This window comes from Podarcis muralis, chromosome 18 (genome assembly GCF_964188315.1).
Source record: "Podarcis muralis chromosome 18, rPodMur119.hap1.1, whole genome shotgun sequence".
NCBI lineage: Eukaryota > Metazoa > Chordata > Lepidosauria > Squamata > Lacertidae > Podarcis > Podarcis muralis.
The window spans coordinates 8,187,508-8,203,784 of record NC_135672.1 but is presented as its reverse complement, the minus strand read 5'-3'; the positions used below and the strand labels follow the sequence as shown (position 1 = coordinate 8,203,784).

Below are 16,277 nucleotides of genomic sequence, written 5' to 3'. Positions count from 1 at the left end.
ATTTTTTAAAAAAAAATTATTAAGGGTTTTCTTGTTTTACAGTGTAAGTGTAATGCCTCGTATTTTTTCCCCCCATGTAACATTTTTACAAATCATTTGTTGAGGCATTAGGGGGAGAAGAAAAGAAAGGGGGGTGGAGGGAGGGGAGATGGATGGGGGTGGGGTCAGGTAGCGGTGTTTCTATTATGCTTAATGTATGTAGAGTTTGGTGTCAGCGTTGCTTGTGTTGTTCACTTGTGTTCCTTTGGTGGTGAGAGAGGTTGGGGTTGGTTTCCCAACCTTGGGCCTCCAGCTGTTTTTGGACTACAACTCCCATCATCCCTAGCTAGCAAGACCAGTGGTCAGGGATGATGGGAATTGTAGTTCAAAAACAGCTGGAGGCCCAAGGTTGGGAAACACTGGGCCCCTAGGGTGTGATTGTTTGCTTGTGATTGGCTGTGATGATCTTTGTTTTCGTGTTACAGATAGGTAGCCGTGTTGGTCTGCCATAGTCAAAACAAAAAAAATTCCTTCCAGTAGGAAGTAGACCAACTAAGTTAGTTCTTGGTATGAGCTTTCGTGTGCATTGGTATCTGAAGAAGTGTGCATGCACACGAAAGCTCATACCAAGAACTAACTTAGTTGGTCTTTAAGGTGCTACTGGAAGGAATTTTTTTTGTTTTGTTTTCGTGTGTGAGTGAGGTGGGTGGGTGTTTCGGATCAGGTTAGCCATATTGATTTGTATGCTGTTGGTGGATTATTGTCATTGTCCTGTTGGGCTGTGTATGTGATAAAGGGGAGCCATAGGTGTCTTCTTCTGTTTGTCCCCGTGTCAGTTTCAGTTTATTAGTTAATTTTTCTAGTAGGGCTGTTTCCCATACTATTTGGTACCATTGGTCCATGCTTACTCCTGACAGGTCTCTCCAGTGTCTGGTTATGGTGTTTCTGGCTGCCGAAAGGGCAATTTTTGTTTACAACACTGGCCCATGGCTGAAAAAGGTTGCTGACCCCTGCCGTATGGGGATCAAACCCGCAACGTTCGGGTCATCAGCACAGTGCTCTAACCAACGGAGCTCTGCAACCTCCATGCATGAAGCACATTTAAAAGCCAGGGTCTTCCCTGAAAAAATCCCTGGGAACTGAATGCTAGCGTATTTGCAGGTCCCCAGGATCTGCCTCGATATTTCTTCCTTCGCTCCATCCAGGACTACATTTCTGTTCTGCCTCATCTATATACTATATTTCAGTACCATTCCAGAAAAGATTTCCTTGTTAGGCCCAAAGTGGAAAACCAGTGAGGTCCCAACCAAAGAAGAATGGCAACTTAAGTTGACAGAATATGCACAACTCGCAGACTTAACGTATCAAATGTTGTAAACGAAAACTGCTCCTTTTCCTTTATGGGATACACAATAGCCTGTACAGAGTTCTTAGTAGGTTCTCCATCGGTAGGAGGAAATAACAGAGGCCAACCAGAGACTATTGAGAAGCAAAGCAGCTAGTAAGCCGAATCTTTATTAAAGCTGTTGCGTCTTCTTTGGCAATCCCTCGTAGCCGAGTAAGATTGACTTCCATAAACACGGTTTTAACAATGAGTCCGTAAGTGACTGTGGAGGCCAATTTTGGATCCACACATCCTTCCACAGTGGGGACATAGGTTTCCGGATGGGAGTTGATCCCGGTGAGGGTTTGCCAAGCGTGCCTTCCTCTTAGCACGTTTCTCCCTTGCGTCCTGAGTTCGAGTGTCTTCAAACCCCATGACACCCTTGGCAAAGGCTGTTCTCCAACTGGAGCGCTCGCAGGCCAGTGTTTCCCAGTTGTTGTGTATACATTTTTTTAGATTTGCCTTGAGAGAGTCTTTAAACCTCTTTTGTTGACCACCAGCATTACGCTTTCCATTTTTAAGTTCGGAATAGAGTAGTTGCTTCAGAAGACGATAATCAGGCATCCAAACAACATGGCCAGTCCAACGAAGTTGATGTTGAAGAATCATTGCTTCAACACTGGTGATCTTTGCTTCTTCCAGTACAATGGCATTAGTTCGCCTGTCTTCCCAAGTGATGTGTAAAAGTTATCGGAGACACTGTTGATGGAATCTTTTGAGGAGTTGGAGATGGCGTTTATAAGTGGTCCATCTTTCACAAGCATATAGTAAGGTTGGTAGTACAGTGGTACCTTGGGTTACAGATACTTCAGGTTACAGACGCTTCAGGTTACAGGCTCCGCTAACCCAGAAATAGTACCTCGGGTTAAGAACTTTGCTTCAGGATGAGAACAGAAATTGTGCAGCGGCAGTGGGAGGCCCCATTAGCTAAAGTGGTGCTTCAGGTTAAGAACAGCTTCACGGACCTCTGGAACGAATTAAGTACTTAACCCGAGGTACCACTGTACAATAGCTTTGTAAACAAGCATTTTGGTAGGGTAGTCCTAGCAAACACCCCCAAAGCCAGTATAGTCTTATTTGCTCCCTAGTCTTATTTGCAAATACCCGTGGTTTTTTTAGATCGTATGACCTGGTTGAAAAAGATAAATGTGGAAGAGAGGCATTTGTTATGCAAACGAGGCGCCTCGCCCATGATACGCCATGACTAGTCCTCCTAAGGCACATTTCTTGCTTTTATTTCCCCAGTGAAAAAGTGAAAACGCCTTTCCATTTGAGAGTTCGGAGCCTTGGGCAAAACACAGGTTGGGGCCTGGTTGTAGATGCCAATTAGGAACGTGGTGCCAACTTCGTAGCTCCAGGCAGCACCGTTAAAGTAGCTGCTTTTAGGAGAGCTGATATTTAAAAGAGAAAGATGATCAGGTGCTTAAAAAAAAAATATGCAATGCCTTTTCTGCTTCAGAACACACACACACTTTGCATAGCACTCTCATGCACCCTTGAGAATGAAGTTTGGTGGGTTGTATTTATAGAGTATTGGAGTGGACATAGATTGGGTGCCTTTGACTCGAGTCACACCCTTTTCCTCTGTTAACAGTCTAGCCCAGGGGTCAGCAACCTACGGCCCGTGGGCCACGGCGGTCTATAAATTTAAGAAATAACGATGACAATTTTCTTTTATTATTATTATTATTTTATTTTAAAAATAACGCTGAAGTTTACAGTACAAAAGCAGCAACAACACAACGAACAAAATTGTGATCCTTAGGCGGTATATAAATTTAAGAAATAACAGCGATGACCATGTCCTTTTATTATTATTAATTTATTTTTAAAAAGAAAGCTGAAGGTTTATTCGGCAACTCCTGTCCCTGCCCAATATTCCCTTGCAGGGTGTTCATACTTGCGCGAACTTTCTAAGCCAGGAAAACACCTATTTCAGCGATGATATTTAAAATAATAATAACTCAAGAATAGGCTCGGTGAAATCATTGCGTTTATTAATGAAGATTTGTACACAGCCCCTTCATCCGAAGATCCCAGGGCGGTTTGCAGCAATAGGAACACGAAGCCAGAATGCAAAACGTGCAATGAAAATCAATAACCCCCTGCAACCGCTCTTCCCCTTTGATTCATTTCATCCATTCATGCGCCTGAGAATCCAGCTGTGTGAGGCGGAGATGACTGGCAGAATCCGAGACGAGGGAGAAGAGTCGGTGGAAGAAGATTGGAAGAAATTTAAAGACTACTTACAGAGATATTGCAAAGTTAATGAATGTTAGAATGATGTTGGATTGAACTTAATTGGTTTTAGTTGAAATGTTATTAAGAATTAGGTAAGAATAGATTGACTATAGGTAAAGGTGCAAAATTTAAAGTTAACACAATTTTAACTTTAAATTTTGCACCTTTACCTATAGTCAATCTCTTCTTACCTAATTCTTAATAACATTTCAACTAAAACCAATTAAGTTCAATGAATGAAGATGAATTATGGAATTAATTTCGAGAAAAGAGGGAAAGGACTTGCTGAAATAACACATTGAACTAGAATACAAAAAGGGAGGTGTGAGGAAGTCAAGGAAATAAGCAAATGAAAAATAAGGATATGAAAATAGGGGCTTTTTCCTTTTAAATGTTTTTGTTTGTAAAATGTTTTTCTTTTTTATCTTTTTTCTGTATTGTAATCCTTTTATTGTTTGTATTTCTTTTTTTCTGTATTTGTTAAATTCGAATAAATATCATTTTTTTAAAAAAAGAGAGAATCCAGCTGTGTGAGAGGACCAAGAGCTCTCCAGAGCATGTGCAGAGTGCTCGCTCCCTTCCCCTTCCCCAAACCCTAGAGGCGGCAGAGCCACCAGGCTCTTTCACATCTCGTGGGTCCGAGGAGCCCCACGTTGCCCCGAGCCCCATTCCTCGCCTTGCAAGTGTTGGGGGTCAGACTAGATGACCCCCAGGGGTCCCTTTTTCGCGAGTCCCAACGGCTTTCTTCCCTCAGCCCCGCCTTTTCTTAAAAGCCCCGCCCCCTTTCCTCATTCCCCCCCTTTATTTTTTACCCAGCCTGCCCCAACAAGGCCCCGCCTCCCCTCTGAGGGAGGCCGCCCTCCGATTGGGCGAAGGGCGCGCGCGCGCGCGCCAACCAAGCCAGCCGGCCAATGAGGGAGGAGGGCGGCGTCGGAGCGGCAGGCGGCGAGAACCACTCGGCTCCTTCGCTTTTTTTTTTTCCTCCCCAACAAGGCCCCGCCTCCCCCTGAGGGAGGCCGCCCTCCGATTGGGCGGGAGGCGCCGGCCAATGAGCGAGGAGGGCGGCGTCGGAGCGGCAGGCGGCGAGAACCAACCGGCTCCTTTCTTTTTCCCCCCCCCCTCCCTCCTCCCTCCCCTTCAAGAGGCCCGGCGGCCACGCCCACCCCCGCTCCCGGTTGCCTGGCGAAGCCTGAGGCCTGGCCGGGGCCTGCTCGCCAGCCCGCCGCCGAGATGCCGCACGGCTTCAAGGCCGGAGACCTGGTCTTCGCCAAGATGAAGGGATACCCGCACTGGCCGGCCAGGGTGAGGGGACATCCCTCTATCTCTATATCTATATATGGCGTGAGGGGAGATATATAGATACTGAGGGGAGGGGGGGGCTCCTCGTTGCTTAGCAACCGCCATGGGGGGGGAGGGAGTGGCGTCTCTCTCTCTCTCCCCCCCCCCCCCCGTTTTCCTCTCACTGCTTCTGAGGCTGCGCCTTAGGGGGCTGTTCTACGGCGCCCTCTAGCGGCGGAGGCGGAAGCAGCACCTTGAGGCGCCTGGAAGGAGCCCGCCTCCCTTGCACGGGGCACCAGTGTGTGTGTGTGATCGCTGTGTGTTTGTGTGATGTTAGGCCTCTGCCTCCACCCACGAGAGCAAGGCTGGGGAGCGGGGGGGGGGGAAGGTAGGGGCAAGGGAGAGAGAGGGAGGGGGCCGGGCTCCTGCTACCATTGCAAAATAATAATAATAATAATAATAATAAACCAACACAACCCCATGAGATTCGGGGGGGGGGGGTGTGTGCAGCGGAGCCTGGCCCCAAATGTGTCTCTAAAATGCACGTGCAGTTTTGTGGTGTTATTTGTTTTTGCATTGTGGTTTCCAGTCCTGTCAACCGGGTAGCCAGGGCGGTATACAAATTTGAATAATAATGCATGCGATTATGCATGCATGCATGAGTGTGCATGCATGCATGCAGGTGTGCGTGATTGCTTGTACAGATTTTTTATTTTTGGAGCGGGGGGGGGAGATTGGGCCTGCAGAAGCTACAGCGGGATACAAATTGTAATAATAATGCAGTGGTACCTCGGGTTACAGGCGCTTCAGGTTACAGACTCCGCTAACCCAGAAGTAGTGCTTCAGGTTAAGAACTTTGCTTCAGGGTGAGAACAGAAATCGTGCTCAGGCCGGGCTCCTGCTAGCATTGCAACCCACCCCCACTATGAGACTGAGGGTGCGGCGGAGCCTGGCCCCAAATGTGTCTCTAAAATGCATGGGCAGTTTTGTGGTGTTGTGGTTTTTGTTTGTTTGTTTTTTTTGCATTGTGGTTTCCAGTCCTGTCAACCGGGTAGCCAGGGCGGTATACAAATTTTAATAATAATGCATGTGATTATGCATGCATGAATGTGTATGTGTGCTTGCTTGTACAGATTTTTATTTTGGGAGCAGGTGGGCCCCCCAGCAAGGGAGAGATTGGGCCTACAGAAGCTACGGCGGGATACAATTTTTAATAATAATGCAGTGGTACCTTGGGTTACAGACGCTTCAGGTTACAGGCGCTTCGGGTTACAGACTCCGCTAACCCAGATATAGTACCTCGGGTTAAGAACTTTGCTTCAGGATGAGAACAGAAGTTGTGCTCCGGCGGCATGGCGGCAGCAGCAGGCCCCATTAGCTAAAGTGGTGCTTCAGGTTAAGAACAGTTTCACGTTAAGAACGGACCTCTGGAACAAATTAAGTACTTAACCCGAGGTACCACTGTAATGCATGTGATGATGCCATAGTTGTCAACGCTTCCCCCTTTTAAAAAAGGAAATTCCCTTATTCCGAATAGGATTCCTCGCAAGAAAAGGGGAAAGCTGACAGCTATGGATTATGCATGCATTTGCATGTTTGAACAGATTTTTTTGGGGGGGAGGGGTGGGCCCTCCAGTTTGGGCCTACAGAATCTATGTGGGTAACATACGTGATATATGCATGTATGCATGGGGTTCAAAGAAACAGGTGTTGGTGCACACGGGTGAGGCCTTTGCAATGCTGAGGAGAGATTCGCCCTCAAGGTTTGGCGCCGAAGGGTTTGGGTCAGGAAGCCTGTCATTGAATGCTCCTCTTAAGTCCGAGGAGGGGGTTGGAGGGATTGTGTTGGGCATGTGTGCACAATACTTACATTTAATTATATTTATATCCTATTCCATCGTGGAACCCCAGGTGTCTTCCTTAGGCGGTCGTCTGTCCGGGTGCTGACCAGATCTGGATCTGCTTAGCTTTGCCAAGGTGGCTCCAACGTCTACTCTTAAGACCCCGGGATGTTAATAGTTAATGGAATCGCTCCCACTCGCTAATTTGGGAGGGGTGGGGAATGAGGTGAAATGGGACCCCTGTGGAGACTCTATATATAGGGTCTCCAATGGGGGCCCTGTCTACTCCCTCAGAAATAACGCTGGCTGTGGAATTGGGGGGAACCTCCCACTGTTGACGAGAAAGACTTCATGCAATCCATACATGCATACACACATTCACTCACTCAGATGTTATGTGTGCCCTTTTCTCCGTCTATGCCATGGGTAGGCAAACTAAGGCCCGGGGGCTGGATCTGGCCCAATCGCCTTCTAAATCCGGCCCACGGACGGTCCGGGAATCGGTGTGCTTTTACTTGAGTAGAATGTGTGCTTTTATTTAAAATGCATCTCTGGGTTATTTGTGGGGTATAGGAATTTGTTCATTTCCCCCCTTCAAAATATAGTCCGCCCCTCCCAAGGTCTGAGGGACAGTGGACCAGCCCCCTGCTCAAAAGGTTTGCTGACCCCTGGTCTTGTGAGATACAATAAGTACAGTCTGTGCATTCCCCCCCCCCCAACAACATATGCACACACACACAACATGAGGGTCTGCCTGGAATCTCCATCCAAACTGTGCATTAGTCAGTAACCAAATACTTTTGTTAAACTGGTGTCAGAAACGTTTGTACAGTGGGTAGTTTGAGACAGGGTGCATTATTTTTTCCCCATGCCACTTGTATCCCTCCAAAACTGTGTGTGCGGTGTGTGGGCAGCCTCTTGTTTGTTAAATTCTGTTGGGGCAGTGTTATGCAATGAGGAGAGAGAAGAGGTACATTTTCCTGTACCGTAAGAGTACTGATGGGGTTATCCCTATTGTCTGCCATCATTGTGTTCGGGCCCCCTATTCCTGCAAAAGGAATCATACAATAGGGCAGCCCTAGATAATTGGCAGGGACGCGGGTGGCGCTGTGGGTTAAACCACAGAGCCTAGGACTTGCCGATCGGAAGGTCGGCGGTTCGAATCCCCGCAACGGGGTGAGCTCCCGTTGCTCGGTCCCTGCTCCTGCCAACCTAGCAGTTCAAAAGCACATCAAAGTGCAAGTAGATAAATAGGTACCGCTGTGGCGGGAAGGTAAACGGCGTTTCCGTGTGCTGTGCTGGCTCGCTAGAAGCGGCTTAGTCCTGCTGGCCACATGACCCGGAAGCTGAACACCGGCTCCCTCGGCCAATAAAGCGAGATGAGCGCCACAACCCCAGAGTCGGTCACCACTGGACTTAATGGTCAGGGGTCCCTTTACCTTTACATAATTGGTATCCTAGTGCAACCAGCCTTGGGAAATTGAGGGGAGGGGTGCTTCTTTCCCCACCCCAATTTTTTCCTCTTTCATCGCGCTCCCCCCAGTTGTGCAATGGAGCCAATTGGCTTCATATACAGCCTCCATTCTAAGCACGGCGAGGGAAGAGAATGGGCTTTATATAATCGTAGAATTGTAGAAAGGGACCACGGGGGTCATCCAGTCCAACCCCTTATAGTGCAGAAATCTTTTGCCCAATGTGGGGCTGGAACCTATGACCCTGAGATTCAGAGTCTCATGCAGTACCAAATGAGCTTTATAGTTCAGCAGCAGTGCAACCACTATGCACGAGGAAGGTCCCAATTTCAATTCATATCGTTTTCAGCTGTTTAAAAGGCAGCAGGAGAACAGTTGCTGCTGGAGATCACCATGTTAGACTCGTGCCAGTGGCAAAACATGCCTGGCACCAGGGGGATTCCAAACACTGCTTCATCCCTACATTGGCTCCCCGTACGTTTCCGAGCACAATTCAAAGTGTTGGTGGTGACCTTTAAAGCCCTAAACGACCTCAGCCCAGTATACCTGAAGGAGCGTCTTCACCCCCATCGTTCTCCCCGGACACTGAGGTCCAGTGCCAAGGGCCTTCTGGCAGTTCCCTCCCTGCGAGAAGCAAAGCTACAGGGAACCAGGCAGAGGGCCTTCTTAGTAGTGGCACCCGCCCTGTGGAACGCCCTCCCATCAGATGTTAGAGATAAACAACTCCCTGACATTTAGAAGACATCTGAAGGCATCCCTTCAGGGAAGTTTTTAATGTGTGACATTTTAATGTATTTTTAATCTTTGTAGGAAGCCGCCCAGAGTGGCTGGGGAAACCCAGCCAGATGGGTGGGGTACAAATAAATAAGTTATTATTATTATTATTACTATTATTATTATTATTGATGTAGCATGGGGCACGATGGCTCTTTGTACCTTCGCTGTTGGAGGCAGCGTGCTTCTGAATGCTAGTTGCTGAAAACCACAGGAGGGGAGAGGGCTGTTACACTCCAGTTGTGCTTGTTGGCTTCTTGCTGCGACCTCTGGTCAGTAACTCTGGGGGCAGGGTGCTGGGCTAGTTGAGCCGCTGCTGGCCCCCTGCCTGCTTCTTTTGGTTCTCCTGTACCAAGATGGAGGGAGAAGAGAATGCGACCAGGCATCGTTTGAGCATGTCCCAGGATCACACTGGGTGTTTTGTCTTCCTGCCCTTTGCTTTAAAAGAAGGTCTGGGAGAAGCTGTAGCTGAGCGGATAGAGCCCTGGCTTTGCACTCAGAAAGTGCCAGCTTCAATCTCCATCCTCTTGTGTTAAAAGGATTCCGTAGCAGGAGGCATGAGATTTCTGCATTGCAGTGGGTTGACCCTTAACTCTATGATCCCAAGTCCCTTTGACAAACCAACAATATAGGGGTGTGCAGTTTGACCTATCAACAGGGCAGCTTCCCCACAGGTGACCCTGCCATTGGGCATTGCTTTGGGTTTCAGTATGCCATGCAACAGATCCATGCAAGGATCCTGAGAGCCAGTGTGGTGTAGTGGTTAAGAGCGGTAGTCACGTAATCTGGGGAACCGGGTTCGCTTCCCCGCTCCTCCACCTGTAGCTGCTGGGTGACCTTGGGCCAGTCACACTTCTTTGAAGTCTCTCAGCCCCACTCACCTCACAGAGTGCTTGTTGTGGGGGAGGAAGGGAAAGGAGATTGTTAGCCGCTTTGAGACTCCTTTGGGTAGTGATAAAGCGGGATATCAAATCCGAACTCTTCTTCTTCCATGTGCTTCTGGAGTCTTCTCTCAGGTGGAATTTGTCATCTGCACTGGCAGTACTGGGGTCTTGCTGTGCAAACCATTACAGTGGTACCTCAGGTTAAGTACTTAATTCGTTCTTAACCTGAAACTGTTCTTAACCTGAAGCACCACTTTAGCTAATGGGGCCTCCTACTGCCGCCTCGCAATTTCTGTTCTCATCCTGAAGCAAAGTTCTTAACCCGAGGTACTATTTCTGGGTTAGCAGAGTCAGTAACCTGAAGCATATGTAACCCGAGGTACCACTGTACAGTGGCCGGCTCCCCACTACCCCAAATCTTCACTTCTGCACCTTGAAAGCGTTCTAGGCACCTTGTGACAGACAAGAACCTTTGCCTATACAGTGGTACCTCAGGTTCACATTGTACAAATTGATGTTATCAACTACTATTCTTGTGGAGTAAGTCTGTTGGGAGTGGATATAATGATGAATATTTAACGAGAAACCTTTTTTATTTTTAAACACGGTGACGGATCCAAAAGACCTTGCTTCTTCCTCCTTGTCACTTCAACAGATCTTAAAAGGACTCTCCCCTGAACAGGGTTTGTTGAAGGAAGTCTGAGAACATGCAGTGGAAAGGGGCAGTTGTAGAAGCCCACGTAATTGCTTAGGAGCATGCCTGTTTTCTTGACTGTTTTCACACACAATTCCATCAGTTATATTTTATATGCACAATCAGAATGAATTTCAGGAAACAAAATGCTTTTTCTGTGCTCTTAACCCAAACGTAGCAGATGTTGTGGGACTACAACTCCCATCGTCCCCAGCAAGCATGGCCAATGGACGGGGATGATGGGAGTTGTAGTCCAACAACATCTGGACTGCACATTGGCCAGCCCCGCTTTAACCACGATACCAAGGTGGTTCTCTGCAATAATCACTCAAGCCGCCATGCTGATCCCATTTGACTTTCTCTTCTTTTCAGATCGACGATATCATTGATGGCGCAGTGAAGCCCCCGCCCAACAAATATCCCATTTTCTTCTTCGGCACCCATGAGACGTAAGTTCCGGTCTCGGGATCTGGGGCAGGGCACAGCTTCCTTGTGTTTCGTTTGCTCGATGCCGTCCTGCCTCATTCTCTAACCTTTGCTTTCCTTCTCTGCCCCAGGGCCTTCTTGGGACCCAAGGACCTCTTCCCTTACGAGAAATACAAGGACAAATATGGAAAGCCCAACAAACGAAAAGGCTTCAACGAAGGATTGTGGGAGATTCAGAACAACCCACATGCCAGTTACAGTGCACCTCCGGTAAGTGGCGTCAAGGACAGCCCTGCTGGAGCTGCAATAGTTGGCTTTGTACATCCCACTCAGGGCAACATACCTTGGGGTGGGGAACTTCTGACCCTCCAAACGTGGGGCTGCAACTCCCACTGTTGGTCCTGCTGTCTAGAGGGCCAAACATTCCCAACCCCTGACACAAATAATTCTGCACCCATACTAGGGCCACGTCGGTCGTCTGCATCAAAAGCAAGAGCCTTACAACATGTTAAAAGACTTACAGGTTGATAGTGGCACAAGCTTTCGTGGTCTACAGTCCACCAGATTCGTGATGCAGATATACCTGCTGGGGTTGTTTTGGGGTGTGTGTGGGTGAGACGGACTGTACGCAGCAAGGTTGGAAGGAAATGAAATGCAGAAAATATGAGTGGTGACACAATGGCTGGCCACCAAGGCTGTCATTGATAACACAGACTGGCACTGAGAAGCCAGTTAACACACTGGTTTAAAAAATGGAGGGACTCCCTCGGGTATTTTGGGTCCAAGCTGTTTAGGGCATTAAAAAGTAAGTACCAGGACTTTAAGGGACACAGGTGCTGTGGTCTGAAGCACTGAGCTTTTTGGACTTGCCAAACAGAAGGTTGGTGGTTCGAATCTTTGCGATGGAGTGAGCTCCCATTGCTCTGTCCCAGCTTCTGCCAACCTAGCAGTTCAAAAGCACACTAGTGCAAGTAGATAAATAGGTACTGCTGTGCCGGGAAGGTAAATGGCGTTTCCGTGCGCTCTGGCTTCTGTCACAGTGTTCTGTTGCGCCGGAAGCAGATTAGTCCTGCTGGCTACACGACCCTGGAAGCTGTCTGTGGACAAACGCCGGCTCCCTCAGTTTGAAAGCGAGATGAGCGCTGCAACCCCATAATCGCCTTTGACTGGACTTAACCTCCCAGGGGTCCTTTACCTTTTACCTTTTTACCCACACTTTAAATTGAGCTCAGGAGCAAATAGGTAGGCAATGTGATTCTTTCAAAATAGGTGTAATATTAACAGCTTTCCTAAAAAGATAATGCCGTGTAGAAATGAAATAAATAATAACAACTCTGGCTATACTGGTTAAAATTGTAGCAGGCATGGCAGATTAAGATGATGGACTTTATGGAGCTGGCTGATCTCACAGGGAGAATCCGTGAACAGAAAAAAGAGGAATATCAAGATGACTGGAAGAAATTTAAAGATTATTTGAATAAATATTGTATCATTAAAGATTAGTAATTACTTGAAAGTACCAAATAGGTCTAGGATTAAATTAGTATTAAACAAATAAATGAGAAATAGAATGTTAAGAAAAGTTAAGAAATTTGATTATAATTGGAATATTGTTTTTTGAATAATGAATTGGAAAACTGCTACATTCAATTACAAGGAAATTCAGATGGAAGAAATTAGAGGAAGTCAAGTAATATGTTTATGAAGTTGGAAGTTTGACTAATTAATTAATTCTTATTGTATATGTGTTTGTGGTTGTATCTTTAGTCATTATTTTTTATTTTTTATTTTTGTTTTATTGATTTTATAGTATGTGTTGTGTTTGTATGAAACTTAATAAATATTATTGCAGGCAGCCTGCAGTAACTGAAGCTTCAGAGTAGTCTTGAAGGGCAGGCCTACATATAACGTATTACAGTAATCTAGCCGAGATGGGGTACCAGAGCATGGGTTATAGAATCGTAGAGTTGGAAGCTCTTGCAATGCAGGAATCTCTTGCCCAACACGGGGCTCGAACCTGAGATTAAGAGGTGGAGGTGAGGAAGGTTAGCCTGAGCAACAGTGACTGGCCCAAGGTTCGTGGCTGAGTGAGGAGGTGAACCTGAGTCTCCCCAGACACCATTGATAGGCTTCTGCTCCCGGACCCCCTCTGTTTCTTTCTTCGCGGAATTGTGCGTGGGGATTTACAAAGTTTTTCAGGAAAAATATCTCACCATTTGCCTGTCTTCCTTCCCCTCCCCTATCAGCCAATAAGCTCCTCCGATAGTGAAGTCCCTGACGTTGACCCCATAGTTGGCGGAGTCGGAGGAGCCGGAAGCGACATCGCGGAGGAGGAGGAATCTGCTCCGATGGCTGCAGTCGGTGCCGCGGGAGTGACCGTTGAGAAAGTGCAGAGCGACGACGAGTCGGACAGGGGAAGCGATCACAGTGGTCTGAAGCGGAAGCCGTTAGCCATGAAAGTGAGTGTAGCCGCTGGGGAGTTAAAGTGCTTCCGCCCCCCCCCCCCAGCCCCAGCCCTGGTCTCTCACTGTGGGCTCCCTGTCTAAAGCGGCCAGTTTGGGCAACGGAACTTCTCTGCTTACTACAGAGGTGCCTCGCAAGACGAAATTAATTCGTTCTGCGAGTTTTTTCGTCTTGCGAATTTTTCGTCTTGCGAAGCACGGTTTCGGAAAAGTTTTGGAAAAGCTTCAAAAATCACCAGAGTCTTCAAAAACCTCAAAAAAGGCTACCACACCGCGTGCTATGAGTTGCTCCTCGAAGTCAAGTCGCAACGGTATTAGCGGTTTTAAGAAAAAGGAAACAAACTTGCAAGACGTTTCCGCTTTGCGAAGCAAGCCCATAGGGAAATTCGTCTTGCGAAGCAACTCAAAAAGCCAAAAACCCTTTCGTCTTGCGAGTTTTTCGTCTTGCGAGGCATTCGTCTTGCGAGGTACCACTGTATAAGGAGAGCCCTGTTTAAATAGACCAAAGGCCTGTCTCAGGGGTAGCTTGAGACCCATGGCTCTCCTCCAGATGTTGTTGGACCTTGTAGCGATCACACAGGGTCCTCGGACGTTTGACGGTCTATTGACCCTGTGCCACCACTGTGATTGCCTTCTTCGCTGCCACCACCCCGTTTCTCACAGGGACACTAGTAGTCCAGGTGGTTGTTAACGTTAACAAATAATCAAGTTTATTTGTATAAGCTTGAACAAGTAACAACTTCGAACTGATTACAGTGGTGCCTCGCAAGACGAAAAGAATCCGTTCCGCGAGTCTCTTTGTCTTGCGGTTTTTTCGTCTTGCGAAGCAAGCCCATTAGCGGCTAAGCGGATTAGCGCTATTAGCACCTTAGCGGGCTTAGTGGATCAGCTGATTAGCAGCTTAGCGGATCAGCTGATAAGCGGCTTAGCGGATCAGCTGATAAGCGGCTTAGCGGATCAGCTGATAAGCGGCTTAGCGGCTTGGGAAAGGGGGGGGGGGGGGAGGAAAAAAACCCTGCAGGAACTCGCAAGACATTTTCGTCTTGCGAAGCAAGCCCATAGGAAATTTGTTTTGCGAAGCACCTCCAAAATGGAAAAACCTTTCGTCTAGCGGGTTTTCCGTCTTGCGAGGCATACGTCTTGCGGGGCACCACTGTATTCCAACTATCTATCTGACTCCACCTAACAATTCCTCTCACTCTCTCAAAATACACTCGACCAACCCACTGGCTATTCCTCCCTCTGCCTTCTCCAACTCCCAACTCTCAGCTGACTTTCAAAACTCTCACTCTAGCTTTTACTCCTCCCCTTGCATTCCCACTGGCCCATCACATCTCACTCATTTAACCCTTTCCTTATGACCCACCTAGGAGGCAAATGCCACAGACCCCCAACTCCCATAATTCCTGGCTAGTATAGCCAGTGGTCAAGGGTGATGGGAGTTGAATCCGGCAACATCTGGAGGGCCACAGCTTCCCCACCTCTGGCCTGTCTTCCCCACAGTGGATAGCCAGGGGGTAGTGAACCTTTTTATACCTACCACCCACTAATGCATCTTTGTTGATGGTAAAATTTCCTTACCGCCCACCAGTGCTCGATGGAAGGAGGATTCAGTTTATGCTGTAGAACCCCACATCGCCCACCTAGAGTCCTGAAACGCCCACTAGTGGGCGGTAGGGACCGGGTTGACAACCCCTGGGCTGAACAAAGGCCTCTGGGAAGCCCAAGAGGCAACAGCCATTTCCCAGGACTCCAAGTGGGGATTTGACCAAGGCAGAATACTATTACAGTCGTCCCTTGGATCCAGAATGCCTTGTGAGTCCAATGTTTTGGCTCCCGAACATTGCAAACCCAGAAGTGAGTGTTCTGGTTTGCAAACGTTCTTTGGAACCCGAAGGTGCAGTGCGGCTTCCGATTGACTGCAGGAAGCTGCGCCTTGGTTTCCAAACATTTGGAAGTTGAACGGACCTCCGGAACGGATTCCGTTCGACTTCCGAGGTACGACTGTACTTCCCGTGAGCTGGACACTATGCTTCTGTTGATGCAGCTGAGAATAGAAAAATTGGCTTTTCTCTTCTGCTGCCGCATCCACACTGTTGACTCACGTTAAGCCTGTGGTCCACTAAAACCCCTAGATCTGTTTCACATGTACTATTGCCATTATAGGTGTCCCTCATGTTTGTGCAGCTGGTTCTTCCTGTTTTAAGTGCAGAACCTCACCTATCCAAATTCATTCTGTTAGTTTTGGCTTAGTTCCTCAATCTGTTAAGGTCATCTTGAATCCCAATTTTGTCTTCTACCCCTTCCACTTTGGTGTCATTTGCGAATTCGTTCATTACATTGCAATAGGGGAGTTGCTCCAGTTCCTTGGATTATTTTTGTTGTTCTATCTTAATAATAATAATAATATATTTATACCCTGCCCATCTGGTTGAGTGGCTTCCACCACGCTGGGTGGCTTCCAATAAAATATTAAAAATACATTAAAACATCAGTCATTAAAAACTTCCCTAAACAGGGCTGCCTTCAGATGTCTTCTAAAAGTCAGGTAGTTGTTTATTTCCTTGGCATCTGATGGGAGGGCGTTCCACAGGGAGGGCGCCACTACTGAGAAGGCCCTCCGCCTAGTTCCCTGTAACCTCACTTCTCCCAGGGAGGGAGCCTCCAGAAGGCCCTCAGAGCTGCACCTCAGTGTCCGGGCTGAACGATGCGGGTGGAGACATTCCTTCATATTCTCTAGCTCTGTAACGTTCTTGTTACATAGCAGTGTGACATTTATAGGTGCTGTAACTCAGAGGGTATTTTTGATGGGGGGCAGTCTGCAACATGGCTGCCATAAGAG

At 47.7% G+C, this 16,277-nt stretch overlaps 1 protein-coding gene across 1 annotated transcript in view; it reads left to right on the top strand.

Moving 5' to 3' along the window:
- The first annotated feature begins 4,743 nt into the window (after positions 1–4,743).
- The window catches only part of HDGFL2 (HDGF like 2), a 27,547-nt gene continuing 16,013 nt past the window's right edge, over positions 4,744–16,277 (top strand). The window contains exons 1-4 of the mRNA XM_077922037.1: positions 4,744–4,906; positions 10,920–10,996; positions 11,105–11,243; positions 13,220–13,492. Coding sequence (XP_077778163.1) covers positions 4,835–4,906; positions 10,920–10,996; positions 11,105–11,243; positions 13,220–13,492 — 561 coding nt within the window. The 5' untranslated portion in view covers positions 4,744–4,834. The remainder of the gene's footprint in view (positions 4,907–10,919; positions 10,997–11,104; positions 11,244–13,219; positions 13,493–16,277) is intronic.